Here is a 15859-nt window from a genome sequence, read left to right as displayed (position 1 = left end):
TATTATAAAGTTATGCACCATGTATTTGTGTACTATAATGTTATGCACGTGTAATAATAGTATATTGTAATGTTATGCACCATGTATAATTAAATGTTATGCACCATGTATATTAAACTGTTATGCACCATGTGTTTGTATAATATAATGTTATGCACCATGTGTTTGTATAATATAATGTTATGCACCATGTGTTTGTATTGTATAATGTTATGCACCATGTGTTTGTATTGTATAATGTTATGCACCATGTATTTGTGTACTATAATGTTATGCACGTGTAATAATAGTATATTGTAATGTTATGCACCATGTATAATTAAATGTTATGCACCATGTATATTAAACTGTTATGCACCATGTGTTTGTATAATATAATGTTATGCACCATGTGTTTGTATAATATAATGTTATGCACCATGTGTTTGTATTGTATAATGTTATGCACCATGGTAGCAGTATATTATAAAGTTATGCACAATGTATTTGTATAATATAATGTTATGCATGTGTAACAATAGTATATTATAATGTTATGCACCATGTAATAGTATACTGCATTATAATGTTATACAATGTGTATATCCTAAGGAACCACATCACCAAAACAGCCTTCTTCCACCTTAGGAACATTGCCCGTCTCCAGCCCCCCCTGACATCCTCTGCTGCCCAAACACTCATCCTTCATTACATCCCGGTTAGAGTACTGCAACAGCATCCTCCATGGCATCACCTCCAAAGCCCTCAATAAACTCCAATATGTTCAAAACCCTGCTCACTACACCCGCTCCAGAGACCATATCACACCAGTCCTCCACGTCCTCCACTGGCTATATGTCAAACAAAGAATCCACTTTAAAATGCTGCTCACCACCTATAAGCAGTGTTGATTTTGACTGCAAATTTTTATTTAGTTTTAGCCTTTTGAATAGAATTCCATTTAGTCATATTTTAGTCATCTGAAATGTTTTAGTTTTTGTCTAGTTTTAGTTGACTGAATATCATAAGATTGTAGTCGACTAAATATACAGTTGATTTAGTCGACTAAAATGTATTTTGGCGTGCCTTGATGGCATCGTAATGGCTGATTTTTCACTTGGTTGCAAGCTGAAAATAGCCGATCTACAAGCTCACGTCGCAGCAGGACGCGTTGTGAGCTTGTAGATCTGCTATATTTTCAGAGCGTAACACCCTAGCACAACCAACCATAAAATAACTTGTCTTAGTTCTACTGGATCTTTTGTCCACTAGTCCCTCACTAACATTTTAGTCTAGTTTTTATTTGTTGACGAAATTGTCTACGACTATGTATTTAGTCTTAGTTTTAGTCATCATAGCTTAGTTTTTATTTAGTTTGTGTCAGTGAAAAAAGGTAGTCAACGAACATTTATCGTCATAGTTTTAGTCGACAAAATCAACAACTGCCTATAAGGTGCTCCACAACCTGGCTCCCTCCTACCTCTCTGACCTCCTCATGTTCAGTCTCATTCCCTCAGGTCAGGTCCAGTGATGCGGCCTAGTGGAGGTCCCCAAACCTGGCTGCCCCCTCCCTCTGGAATGCACTCCCCAAACATATCAGAGTCGCCCCTCCCTGCCTACCTTCAAACCCGCCCTGACAACCCACCTGTTCAGAATTGCCTTTCTGACTTCACTTTGATTTCACGTGGGGGGGGGTGGGGGACATTTCTGGTGTAAGCTTACAAGACTTTTCTATGACCAGTTACACATTGCTGACAGGTGCTCTTTTATGACGGTTTTGAAGGAGGTTAGGGAGTCACACTTTTTGATGGCTGTTGGTAGGGTATTCCGCATTTTGGTGACATATAGCAGTAGAATTTAACCCCATGTTTGTGCCGAATGTGGGTTGAACGAGATCAGTGGAGGTGTGGACCAGGGGTGCAATACTCACAGGACGGCCTTGCACGCCGTACGTCATTGAAATAGAGTGCAAGAACATACCAAATGAGCATTGCATGCCTGGGTGTGGAGCTCCCTCTGGTGTTGTGCCTGTGTGTGTCTCTCACGTTATTGAAGTAGTTTGACAGGTACATGGGCATCCCTGATCCTTTGAGTATCTTGTAGACCAGGCCGATTGCAAGTAGCTGTAGGCTACTCTGTCCTCTACCCTGAGCCATCCCACCCTAGCATAATAAGCCGGGTTGAGATGAGTTGTAGGTGTGAGGCCAAGTAATAACCTGACCAGTTTGTTTTGAGAGGTCTGAAGCATTGTTTTTAATGCCTTTGTGGTGCCAGATTACCATGAGGTGCATGTATAGTCAAAATGACATTGGATGAGTGCTCCATCTAGTGCAATGGTTCTCAAACTTTTTCATGTCAAGGACCCCCAAAATGATGTGTATTGTATTTGGCCGTGGTCAAAATAGGTAAAAATATTTTGTTCCAGGGACCCCCAGAAGCAAAGTTTTGAGTTACAAATGTTCGCTCGCTTTAAAAAATATCAAATTCAAAGATTTGTACAAATATTCACAATTTTTTTTAAATAGCAGATCTACAAGCTCAAAGCGCGTCACTCGGTGCCGCGCTTTGAGCTTGTATATCTGCTATTTTTGAATGGCCAAAGTATAAAAGGTTAAAGTGGTTAAAATTATTCTGATGCTATTTTAACATATTTTGCTGGGGACCCCCTGGAACCCCCCCAAGGACCCCTAGGGGTCCCCGGACCCCACTTTGAGAAACAACGATCTAGAGAACTCAGTGTATTCCTACTGACCTACGAGGAGATCTTGCCCCAAAAAAGGAAAAGTGCTATATAAATTCAAAGTATTATCATTATTATTAAATCCATGACTATACTGTATAAACACATCATTTTTAGACGATAACACCATTGCCCAGCTGTACTGAAACAAAAAAACAAGTGAGGTCAGAGGAGGCGATGGTGACATCTAAAGCCAATTTAACACAAAAACAATTCAAAGTGCTCTCTGGAAGAGGACTAAGATTATCATATGGAGTAACAGCACCATCATGTGGTTAGAAAAGGCTATTACATAGCATGTATAACAACGTGAGCCCTGTAAACCAGATAACAGACTTTTGAACATGTTTCTCATGAAGTTTATTCTATAATAATGTAGATGATTTATGTGTTGATACCATGATTTTTATATTCATATATCTTTGAATGTAGTAGATTTATTTTATTTAGGTATAAAAAGAAAGACAAAACAATGTGAAAGTGTTCTCTTAAAGTTAAGCAAACAGTGAATAAAGTACACCTATCCAAAGTTAAAAATGAGACGAATGCTAACAGGTTGAAGACATTGGCATATGATCATTGTTCAGGTCTCTGATAGCCTTGAGGGGTGAACATTGCTCCCTCACCAAGGAAATGATCATTTTAGCCCAAATGTCTGACTGTACCTTGTGCTTTTCTTTTGCATTTCTGTCTAATAGAGTATTCAATCAAATGTAGGCCCCTAGTGCGTATGAAAATAGAAGATTTTAAAGCTCACAACGTTTAGCATCTGCAATGCATTGTAAACTTGTGGATCAGCTATTTGCAGTGCCCCATCGTACCACAAAGTTTAAATCGGTCATTAGGCTAACTGCCAACATTAGACTGTGAAAAATAAGGAGTTTCTGGTGGGTGGCCTGACATAGTATCCACTTAGTTGAGTTATCAAAAATTAAGGATATTTTGAGGAGAAACTATATATTTTTGTAATAATCAATTACATTGATTAGCTTGATTTACTGTTGCACCCCTAGTTAAACCTGACCTCAAAATGTCCAACCCAAACCTTTTCCTAACTGTAAGCCTAACTCCAATCATTTTTAACGATAAAACAAAATGTTCTATTGTAAGGACCAGTTAAATGGTCCTCCTAATGTTTATTTCTCAAGTCCTACTATACTTGTGGACATTTAGCCCTCACTAGTACACACACACGCAATGCAGGCATATGTGTGCTGTGCACTCACTCCGAAGTAGCTAGGTTTGAGTATTGTCAGTCTGAAAACCAGTACTCACTGTACTTTTAACCAGTTGGGACGGATCTGTTTTCCGGGGGGAACATTAGCCCAAAAAAAAGCAGATCTACAAGCTCACAACAGGGTGCATTGTTAGCTTGTAGATCGGCTATTTTGGCCTAGTGCTCCAAGTACAGCACTAACTCAGGTCCAGCTTAGTAAGTTTAGAGCAGGCCAAGACCCCTTAGCTGAGAGATGAAGCAGGGACCCCCACTACATGTTCAAAACAATTGTGTTGCAGATTTCATAGACGTTTGACAGCACTATCATCATGGCTGTGTAAATTCATGTTTTTGGTTTGTTGACCTTTCTTCTATTAACCTACATACATGAGCAAAGTTAAGTCGGTTATAAATGTGGGTTTTGATATATTTCCGGTTAATTGCACCAGCCCTACAGTATAATGGCTGGACCAAAATCAAATGAAAAGTCATGACTACAGTGATTCACCAAGAAAAAAAAAGAACAAACATTTATTGCATCTGTTGATGAATTAAAAGACACATGAATGCATGGATGAGCGAGTTTACAAGACAGGTCCGAAGAGAGAGGCTTGATTCCCCATTCATCTCATCCATGTAACAAGTTCTCCAGGTGAAGCTTCATTTTCAGCCAATGACACAAAGACTTGACATAAAAAACAAAAAAAAACATTCTACATTTGCCCAAACTGCACATAACCGAATGTCGAGTTTCTGTTTGGAATTCACACCATTGAGTTATTTAGGCCACAAATATATTTTTTTCATTTATTTTTCTTACCTCTAAAAATAGACAAAGAAGTCATTCATATGATACCGATTTGACTGCTCCACATACTGTACTGTCCCTGTACTCATTCTGAGGTCCGGAAGCAGCTGGGGAACATCGTTGAATTTTGCAGAGCACTGTGAGCCTTTAAAGAGGTGATAGTGACGTCAAGATTGTTTGAGAATGCATCCATTTTTTGGTGAGGTCACTAAAAGGTTTTAACCTCAGCGCTTCCAAACAATGGCCATCAGAAATTCGAACTGCGACTTAAAACAAAACAAAAAATACCGTGGTGGTCGTGGAAGGTGTTTTGACAGAAATAGAAGCTTAATTTATGATTGACAGAACGATGGTGTCACTTGCCAAAATGTTTGGCAAGTGACACCATCATGTGATGCAAGTTTGAATGTTTAGGTCCCAAGCTTTAAGGTCTTAGCAGCTTGTTGTTGGCGTCCATCTCTCAGACCTGGGCAGACGTGTCGCAGCACAAATCTTCACAACGGCAGGGCAGTGGACACCGTTTATGTCAGGCTGTAGGGGATGAGAAGGAGTATTTGTATTTGTTTTTTCATTCACAACAGAGAAAAGTAAGATCTACAAATGAAGCCATTATTATATGGCTGAAGCTGTGAACCGAAAATGACGTAAACAGTAAACTCCAGTGTGATCATGATTTGTGGCTCAATTAAAATTAAATGCCCTCAAATTTGTTGGTGACTTTCTAGTAGTCAAATAATTGATTAGTTAATGTATAAAAACTCTATTATGCTGAGCAATTAGGTGCAAAAGTCAGCATAAAGTACTTTAAACAAATTAACTCTTAATTGTAACACACACACACAGCTATGTGTAGTGGTGTGTCATGGTGTTCATTTGGTGATTTAAGTTACATGTGTTTTGGTGGAAAAGGACAACTGTGATGGCTGTTTTTGTTCTGATCACCTGCTGTTGAGTTTGCTCGTGTGGGAGTGCTGTGCCTTATGCTCTGTTATAGAACGGTGTTGTTCAGTAAAAAATGGACCATCTCCAAGCACGTTGCGTGTTCGTAGAGTGGCCCGATGTGTATTTCTGCGTTAAGAGGGGAGTGTGTTTTTTTTACCTGTCAATCAGCGAGTCTCTCATGGTGGTGGCGATGGCGGAGGGCTGGGTGTCGTCACTCAGCTTGAAGACGCTCTCGATGACGGATAGCTCGGTGCTGGTGGTGTCCAGGCCGCAGAAGGCACACCAGTCGTTGACCACCATGCCCCCCGCGATCACCTCGCTGCCTCTGTTAACTGTACCGGCCTGTGGTGGGGGACACAATGGAGGGAGACAAATGTGAACGACTTTCAACCTGGCGTCCATATCTTGGGCTAGGCCTGTCACGATCCTATATCGTCTCTGTCGGGTGGAAACCTCATATGTCCACAACTGTTAATTTTCAGGATTAACACATCGCGTGCCAATCGCGTAGATCTACGCGAACCTAAATAACAGCGCAGCGTGCCAGTCGCGTAGATCTACGCGAAGTGGTCTTTTTTTTATTTTTCTCTCGCAGTGACACATTTCATTGTAGCACACCCGGAAACGGAAATGAATGTCAATCGAAGATTTTCGTTCCCATCCGCCGCCGCTCTAAAGCTTCCGCTAAATCGCCATTATCTCGGTGTTGTTTTTCTCCGCGCTGAACGCTGTTTAAAACGTTTTTTTGAAACTGCGACTACTGCAAAATGGAATGTCGCCGATTGAAAATTTCTTCTCTGGGCCACTCACACAACTACCCTGTGTGTCTACAAACAGTTGAACGCGCGATCATAATTTAGCGAGGTCTGTGGCGAGGTGAAAAAAACTAAAAAACAACAATAAATCGCTGGCAGTGGTGAGTACATTATGATATTAAACTCTGGCATGGAATGTGTTAAAATTCAAAAATAGCTAAAGTAGCCGATCTACAAGCTCAAAATGTGTCGCTTCGCAAAACGCTTCGAGCTTGCAGATCTGCTACTTTTGATGCTATTGTGTGACGCTGTAGTATGATCAAGTAGAGCGTTAATTTACAAATTAACACAAAAAGTTCGAATATGTAGAGAAGAGGTTTCGGCCCGACAGCAACTACATTACAATTGCCCAATGGGTGGGTGGGTGGGCCGGCCGGTGGACGACGCCCCCATCATCTCAGACACACTACATCTAAAACGTGCTCAGACAGCCAGCCAGAACCAGACAAGACAGGACAGGACAGGACAGGACACTGCATGGTCTCACACACTCACCACCAGGGGAACTTGGAGTAGTGATGACAGCTCGTCCTGGTCCTCTATGGAGGTCTTGGGGTGGACCAGTCCACCCTGGTTGGAGAAGGCACAGTAGGAGCCCACCAGCACCTGCTCCGCCACCGTCTGACGAAACACCTCCACCTTCAGGGTGTCCGCTAGGATCTCCTCCGTTTCCTATACAGAGACAGGGAGAGTGACAGTGAGTGTGTTTTCTGTCTATTGGTGCTTTTCCCTTTACACAGCACAGCTCCACCAGAATAGGGACGTTAGGGTTCAAGTAGGCCTGTCACAATCATTACATAATAGCCTAATGGCAATTATTTGAGATAGTCGCAATATTCTTTTGCATAATCGTCATAATCCTTACCATATATATATATTTTTTTTGTTTTGGAAATAACAGATCTACAAGCAGATGGGACGCGTTCTGAGCTAAATCGGATATTTCCACTATTCATGTTTGTTTCTTTAAGTATAAAGTTATTACATTATGTAAGTTATTTGTCGTATCTGCCCTGTGCACCTTTTGTTTACAAAGCCTAAAAGCCAAACATAAATGAAAAATGGAATGTTCCAATGTTCAATGACAAAAAAACTATTAGTTGGGCGACAATTAATCGTCAAGTAAAATGTCATAATCGTGACAGCCCTAGATTCAAGTAGTCGTATACTCTGTCCAGGTCGGGGTGGACCAGCGCCACGTAGTAATAATAAAGCCATATACCCTGTCCAGGTCGGGGTGGACCAGCGCCACGTAGTCGTTGCAGGCGATGACGTTCCCCAGAGCGGAGAGTCTCTCCTCTACTCTCTGGATCTTGGCTGTGTCTGGCAGGCAGTTCCTCATGTGTTGGAGCTCCTGGTCCGTTGTGTTGTTGGGCACTATAAGACCGTGGCGGTTACCTGGAGATGGCGACATTACAGCTGATTTGTGGAATATACACTTTATATTGACCATTATTCCCATCCCAACAGTTTAGCAGTATTTCCATGTTGGTAATATACTGAAGCAGTGGTTCTCAACCTGTGGGTTGGGACCACCAGGGGAGTCTCAACATGATTTGGAGGAGTCTCTAGATGACAATGAAGTGACAATGTTTAGGACTTTTAAGACCTTTTTAATACCTAAAAAAAAGGAAAAGAAAAAAGACCATTACTGCGTCAAAAGTAATCAACAAACTATACTATAAAACCGAGTCAAACTAAATTGAATGCCTCAACTCCTATTCCAAGTGCTTATCAGGGTGGGGGATCCCCAGTTCAGATATGATTATTTGGGGGGGAGGGGGGTCACAGCCTAAAAAGGTTGAGAACCACTGTGCTGAAGTACAGAGTAAACTGTTGCACCCTTCTTTGTGCTTTGTTCAGGGTTGGACAGTAGGTGCGGAGGTCTTGCTTTGTAATGTTATGTCCACACCCCACCATTGCCATGGTGATGTCTTTTGAGTAGTGGCCTTGATGGACCCGATTCTCAGCACCTGAGCTGGTCTAGAGCCCTACAAGAGCAACTTGTGATCCACTCATACAGCACTGACGAAGGTCCTATGACCGAAACATTTGCAGCTTTTTTTGCACCTTTCACTTTGAGCACAGGGCACTTCATGAGCATGTTAAAACAGAACTGCAAACACTTCCATGTGTACATATTTACAACATAAGGCCAAATTAACCAAATATGGAGGGACCGCAGGACAGTGGATCTGAGATTATGAATTGACAATTCAAATTGTGATTAATCTCCACTAGGGGTAATTTCACCAAACGATACGATACGATATTTGGCTCACAACTTCGATACGATTTCGATACACTTTTTTATTATGAAAAATATATGGGGGAGAAAAAAAGAATAATTCTGTTTTTGCATTATTCAGACATGCAAACTTGTAGCTTTTCAGCTTCAATAGCCGTTTTGAATCCAAATAGGGCAATAGTGTGACACCTGACCCGAAAAAAAAAAAACCTTTTCACCTCGGGGCTGTTTGCATGCCTGATTATTATTATTGTAGAAAAGAAAAAAAAATCAAAACGTTTTTTTTTTTTCCAAAACGATACATATCGTCACGAAAACGTATCGCGATATATAGCGGGATAATATATCGGCACACCCCTAACTCCACCAAAAACAAATGTTCACAGTATGTTTAACATATTCAGAGATTTACTTCCTTTGGCTACGGCGGGCACAGGTAAGTTGGCGCTGATCGGTCCAGTGGTTTCCAGGATTAGGTGAAGAGAGACACACACACACCACAACCCTCTTCTAGACAGCTCGGCCCCTCTGTGCCACACCGTAAAAATGACCAAATGGCCATCATCCCTCAGTGTATGCTTCAGTCACACTCACCTACACACATCCGCCCTATGATCCGGCAGCCGGCTATGGAGGCATGTACCACTGGTATGGTTTCTGAAAGCTCCCCCTCAAAGACACTGTCAACAACACAACACAGGTAGCATGTTAGGGTGCATTCACTTCAAAGACACTGTCAAAGTACAACAAAATGTAAATAGCATGTTGGGGTGCATTCACTTCAAAGACACTGTCACCGTTTAACACAACAGGCAGCGGTAGTATGTCAGGGTGCTTTCACATCAAAGACACTACAACGTATAACACGGATAGCATGTTAAGAGTGTGTGTAAAGTACCACTGGTTCTCAAACTTTTTCATGTCAAGGACCCCCCAAAATGACTTGCATTTGGCCACTACGCCAGTGGTACAGAACATTACTAATGTGAAAGCCAAGTGTCAGGAAAGTGGAGTGGGGGCAGTTGTATTTAGGCAGCTGGTACACAGAAATCGTACCCAATATGAAAATGCCCTTTGACTCACATTAATGACAGGAAATGTAGTTAATGAAAATTTGATCACTTGTTCATTTGATCACAGATTAAGGATTTCTATCTAGAACGTACACCACAGAATGGAATAGTTTTGAAAATCATGCTGGCAGCAACTCTTGCAAGCTACCGGTGAATTTTAAAAATCCACTTGAACACTTTGGCAATCTCCTCAGCCTTGTCAGCAATGGCTGTATTAATACATTACTTTCATCTAAAGTGGGATTCATCTGAAGTTAGATTAAGTATCCCCATGGGGTGTTTTACATTAATGGCTGCTTTAATGAAGATGGAGACAGGTACAGGGCATCTCAATTGTAACTTGAAAGTTACCAGCACAGCAATAAGCGCTCACAAAATCCAATCTCCACGGTTCACGCTCGACAGCTCTCCCAAAGACGCTGCCAACAATATTACTGACGGAGCAGCAGAAATAAGCTTAGCTATCCGGAGCTTAAGAGCCAACGTTGATCAGAATCGGCTTATTGCCAAGTCTATGAGTTGTATGCAAGGAACTTTTAATGCAAAGGGCATCTTTAAATTGGCACACACCAACTTATATGCAGGTATTGCTGTCAAGTGTTGCGAGATGTATGATAACGATTTCAACCTTTGTATGATGTGCAATCAACGATGATATTTTAGCCATATCACAAAAAGTTGCATTAATTCACCAAATTCCCTGGCTGCTGATTCGGGATCCTGTTCAGATTTTCACAATATGGATTGAAGAAGGTAAAGATCTGTACTTGGAGGCATTAAAAACACAGGTAGCATCTTTCCAGTCCACATCGAGGCTTTTATTGGAAGACGGTCCAGGAGGTTGCCTGCTTCCACACAGCGTATGCGGTGAGTTTTTATCAAGCAGGCGTGTCAAACAAGGTGGTTTCCATAAAATAAATACGCTATTTTTGTGAAATTACACATTTATACGCCTGTGATTTATCTCCCCCCCTTACACCTTAAAAACATTACATTGACTTAAAGGACAACTTTGGTTTTTTACAACCAAGGTTTATGTTTTAGATTGTAATTAAAGTAAATAAAAGATGAGTGTTCAATTTTTTTAATTTACTGCTTTCTATCGTTTTAGCAATTTTCGCGATATTTTTTACAGTGGGCGGGGGCATTCTGTCCGGTGGCTAAATATGTCTTTTTTTACACAATAACCCAGCGTTTTCTTTATTATTATTTACAGTAGCTCTTCTAGCCCCCAATAACTCATATCTGGCCATCAAAGACGACAGGACCTTTTTTATTGTGTAAAAAAGTCATATTTAGCCACCGGACAGAATGCCCCCGCCCACTGTAAAAAAGATCGCGAAAATTGCTAAAACTATAGAAAGAAGTAAATGAAAACAATTATAACACTCATCTTTTATTTACTTTAATTACAATCTAAAATATAAACCTTGGTTATAAAAAACCAAAGTTGTCCTTTAATACACAGCTTGGTTGAATGCTTGATTCTGATTGGTCAATCAGAATTCAGCTGTGTGTTATTTCTAAATAATGACCGGTGAGCTCAATAACAGACCGCTGTCTAATCAAAGGCTCAAGAGCACCTGCTGCGCTGCTTGATTTTGTGCTGTATCCAACATGACAGCCATGTAAACAAACACGCAATGTCATTTACACCTAAACATTGCTGTTTTTGAAAACATTCGAAGCGAGAAATAGACGATGCATTAACCCGAAAATGTTTTCTATTTGATCAAAACTTCCTTGTTTTTCGAGGCGACGTGTTGCGCTGGACGGACGGCCAGCGCAAACATAAATCAATTTGGGGGTCCTTGACATGAAAAAGTTTGAGAACGCACTGACTGACCTAGGCCTACAAGCTACCCCCATCCCCCCCCAATGGAAGACCCATGATATTATAGAGACTAAAGGATCCAGAAAAGTGGCCATTTCATTCATTCACCTGTAGAAGTTCTCAGAGCCTCCTATGGCCACCAGACAGTAGGTGTTGGTGAGCTTGGCGAAGCATCCAATCTCATTGTTCTTCTCAAACGCAGCTCTGACCGCCATGATGATGCTGATGATGATGACTCCGCAGCAGTGAATGTAATTTTAGGATCCTGAAATGGGGAGAAGAGGCGAGGTGGGGTAAGCAAGCTGAGTCTATACTTCATCTTACGACGGTGTGTCGCTTGCCAAAAAGGAACAGATCTACAAGCCAACAACTTAGGACTGTCACATATATTACATAATCGCCTGATCTCTTTTATTTGACATCACCACCATTATTTTTGCCTGATCGTCATAACGGTTTCCAAGTTGAAATGGTGTTGCTATAGCAGATCTTCAAGCTCACAACACATCGCGATGCAAAACGTTGCGAGCTTGTAGATCAGCTATTTCCACAAATGTTGTTTATTGTAAAGTATAGCTATTAAATAATGTCAGTCATGTCTTTGTATATCTAAGTCAGGGGTCTTCCAACGTTTTTCAGTCAAAGGTGAGAGAGAGATGAAGCAGGGACCCCCACTACATATTGGATTCATGTTTAAAGTGTATTTTCATTTTCAAACATTAACCACTTAAACCCTCAATACTTAGTCAACTTGACCTTTGGCTCTGTACTTGGTTTGCTCTTTTTTTCCATCTACACCCAACCTTTTTGCCGAAAACAGCAGATCTACAGGCTCACAACGTGCTGTGAGCTTGTAGATCTGCTATTTTCTGTGAATGTTCCCCCCAGAATAGGGATGCCTAGGGTTCAAGTCAGTGCTTAATGTGTAATGTAAAAAAGGTAAACTTCCCATCACACAACGATTTGGTGCCCCCCCCCCTGCAGTATCTAAGGACCCCGGCCCTAGGAGTCCCGGACCACCTGTTGAAGACCCCTGATCTAAGTTATTTGTGATAATAAAATAAAATCCCAAAGTTCATTAATCGCTAATATTTGTGTGACAACTAATGGTCAAGTAAAAATGTCTTGATAATAGTGACTATATACAAACAAGAAGCACTCGTTCATTCAGAGACCGCATTAGCCCCGTTTGGAACCTCAATCACCACGATAGCTCATCTCGGGCTAGGGATAGGGTGCCTGCAGTGCATATACTTTATATACTTTCCCCATTTTCTTAAACTATTATTATATTTTGACACTTGCTTTGGCAGCGTAAACGTATGTTTTCTCATGCCAATGAAGCTCCTTTGAATTGGAATTGACTGCAGACACGTTATGGAACCGCGCCGGGGCTATCTGGTTAGCGAGCTTTACAAAGAGTTCCACCACAGTTTACTAGACATTATCTGATCAAAATGAACACAAGGAGACGTTAGGACATAACAGCGGGTACTCATTGTTTCATTCTACTTATATAATGTGCTCAGACAGCGGTATATTTACCTGAGGAAGGAGAGAGAAGGCTGGTTTCGTCGCGGCCTCCTTCACATGCGTGTTGCTTACAAACCTCACGTGTTTCACTTCCGCATCAGCAGCAGTGTTGCCAGATTTTGAGAGAGAAATAAGCAACCAGGGCTAGGAAAACAAGCACAAAGGAAGTCATATTAGGGACCAGTCGAAATTTACATAAGGGGGGGCATGGAGGAAAATAGGGGAGGGTCATGCCTTTCTAATTTTGGTCCAAGGGAGGGTCAGCTAATTTTACTTTGAATCCAAGGGAGGGTCATGCAATTTTGAATTGATAAAATAGTCCGTTTTTTATATACCTTTTTAGTACAGCAGAACAGTGGTCAATGACCCCTCTCCATTTCAAAGGATACAAAGAATTCAAATCAAGTAACACCTTGTCTATTTAGAATCAATGACGGTCGTTAACAAGCCATCAACGCACAGCGAGTGTGAACGACCCAGTCAAATCTATTCAGCGTCTTAACGATGGTGGTTGAACAATTAAGCAAAACTTCAACAGGCGTTATTGGAGAGATGCATTATAAATAGGCCTACTATAACTGGATATTCATAATCATTTGAAGTAATTCTGTGCATGTGATTAATGTGGATCTATATGGACAGTTGTGTATAGATGCCTAGCTCCACAAGTAAAACCAGAAGCATCAGGCCATAATTGATAGCCTAATTTGTTTTATGTAGGCAACAGTGTAGTTGTAGTCACTGTAGTTGATAATTAAAAGGGCAGAGTGACAAAAGTTTTAAACTACTGGTTACCAAATATTCAACTTTCTTCAATCTGACCAGGATTCAATGGGTTTCCCACATGTAAGATGAGAACACTATCCATTCTGCTACCACTACTACAGATACACTGTGCATTTAGCAAGACTGACTACACTACAGCAATGTTCTAATCAATGTGGAAAGCAAAACATTGGACATATCATGTCATGTTGTATTTGATGGGGAGGGTTAGGGGTGTCAAGAATTTCACAATACGATACATGATGTTGGGCATGATATCGATATGATATATTATTAATGTTCTTTTCTCATGTATCATCAACATTGGCCATCATCTTATAAATAACGTTATAAAGCAAGTTAGAAACAATTACAAAGTGCTTTGTACACACAAATAAATACATTTGTGCAAGCTTAATGGAGAAGTGAAGTTCTCACTAACTATAAACCCATTGTTTCAGAGGACAGATAGACACTAATATAACAAATATAATATAATATAAGACTGCATAACTATAAATTCCACAAACCTCATATTTTTTGTTATTTTTGTCTTTCGGCCTGGAGACAATAATACTGGAGACAATAATACAATCTTAGATTAGATGTAGGCCTATTTGAGAGTGCAGATGCATGTCACATTAACGAGCGTCAACGAGCATCAGCTGACACACAACACCTCCCCTCTGCAGTGCTTTAAACTGAAAGTGACTGACTGGAGTCTGTTTCATTTCTCTCCAAAATACCTTGAATATGATGGAGGACATGATTAATAATTACTATGATTATGATAAGCTTTACATTTCATATCATACAGTAAAAACTCCTAACTTTCACCGGCAAAAAAAAAGAAAGTGTTTTTTTTGTATTAAAAAAACAATTAAAAAAATATTATGATACAGTATGACATTGACATCATGACAATACCTATCATCACATTTTAATACCACGATAGGCTATATCGTGACACAATATATCGTGACACTTCTAGGTGGGGAGGGTTACTCTTTTTTTTGTAATCACTTGGGGAGGGTCATTGATATTATTTTTTTGTCAAAGGGAGGGTCATGGCATTTTAGATCAGGGCACATACATTTCCTCCATGCCCCCCCTTATGTAAATTTCGACTGGTCCCTTAGGCCACATGACGGACACATGACATGAGCACTTTAAACCTACCGTATAAATAATATGCACCGGTTATTTTAAAACAACGTTGTGAGCTGCTATTTTCAAAAACTCTTGCAATAAAATGTGGAATGTTTGGAATGTTTTTTGAAACATTCTAACAACACAAATGCTCCCTGCCACAAAACATTTTCGTGAAAATATTTGAGAACCACTGGTTTAAATAATAATAAAACAAATTGGAAGCAAGCCTAAATAAGCAAGTCCACTTTAGAAACAAGCCCACAAAACTGCAACCCGCAACTACCAATTTTTACAAGCAACTTTACAGAAAAATAAGCCCAAAGTCGCTTATAATAAAACGACATGGCAACGCAGATCAGTAGCGTCAACGTCATGGCGCAGTACGTACTATGGCCCATAGATATATATAAAGGCTAGATGGCTCAAGGGGGCGGCGCAAGCGTAGCTCAACCGCGGCCATCTTGAAACAGTCATTCATAACATTATGTCTATGGTGCATATACTTTGAAATAACCATAGCGTGCTCAATTTTCATCCGATTTTCAAACGGTTTGGTGTGGTGTAAACACCAAAGATGTAGTTATGATACTGCATACTTATAATTATAATCATGTTGTTGTTTTTTTAAATAATTTTAAGTATGCAGTATCATAACTACATCTTTGGTGTTTACAACACACCAAACCGTTTGAAAATCGGATGAAAATTGAGCACGCTATGGTTATTTTAAAGTATATGCACCATAGACATAATG

General features: G+C 40.4%; 1 protein-coding gene across 1 annotated transcript; it reads right to left on the bottom strand.

The window, feature by feature from the left end:
• Positions 1-4447: 4447 nt before the first annotated feature.
• On the bottom strand, positions 4448-13293 carry eif6 (eukaryotic translation initiation factor 6). Its single transcript, XM_080423686.1, has 7 exons — positions 13201-13293; positions 11764-11920; positions 9343-9428; positions 7723-7898; positions 6996-7172; positions 5843-6027; positions 4448-5274 (listed from the first exon to the last, which is right to left on the bottom strand). Exons 2-7 carry the CDS (start codon positions 11868-11870, stop codon positions 5265-5267), a joined length of 741 nt encoding a protein of 246 aa, XP_080279812.1. The 5' UTR covers positions 11871-11920; positions 13201-13293; the 3' UTR covers positions 4448-5264.
• Positions 13294-15859: the final 2566 nt, after the last annotated feature.

This window comes from Gymnoscopelus braueri, assembly GCF_963280865.1.
Source record: "Gymnoscopelus braueri genome assembly, chromosome: 3".
In the NCBI taxonomy this organism is placed as follows: domain Eukaryota; kingdom Metazoa; phylum Chordata; class Actinopteri; order Myctophiformes; family Myctophidae; genus Gymnoscopelus; species Gymnoscopelus braueri.
This window is presented reverse-complemented; position numbering and strand designations above follow the sequence as displayed.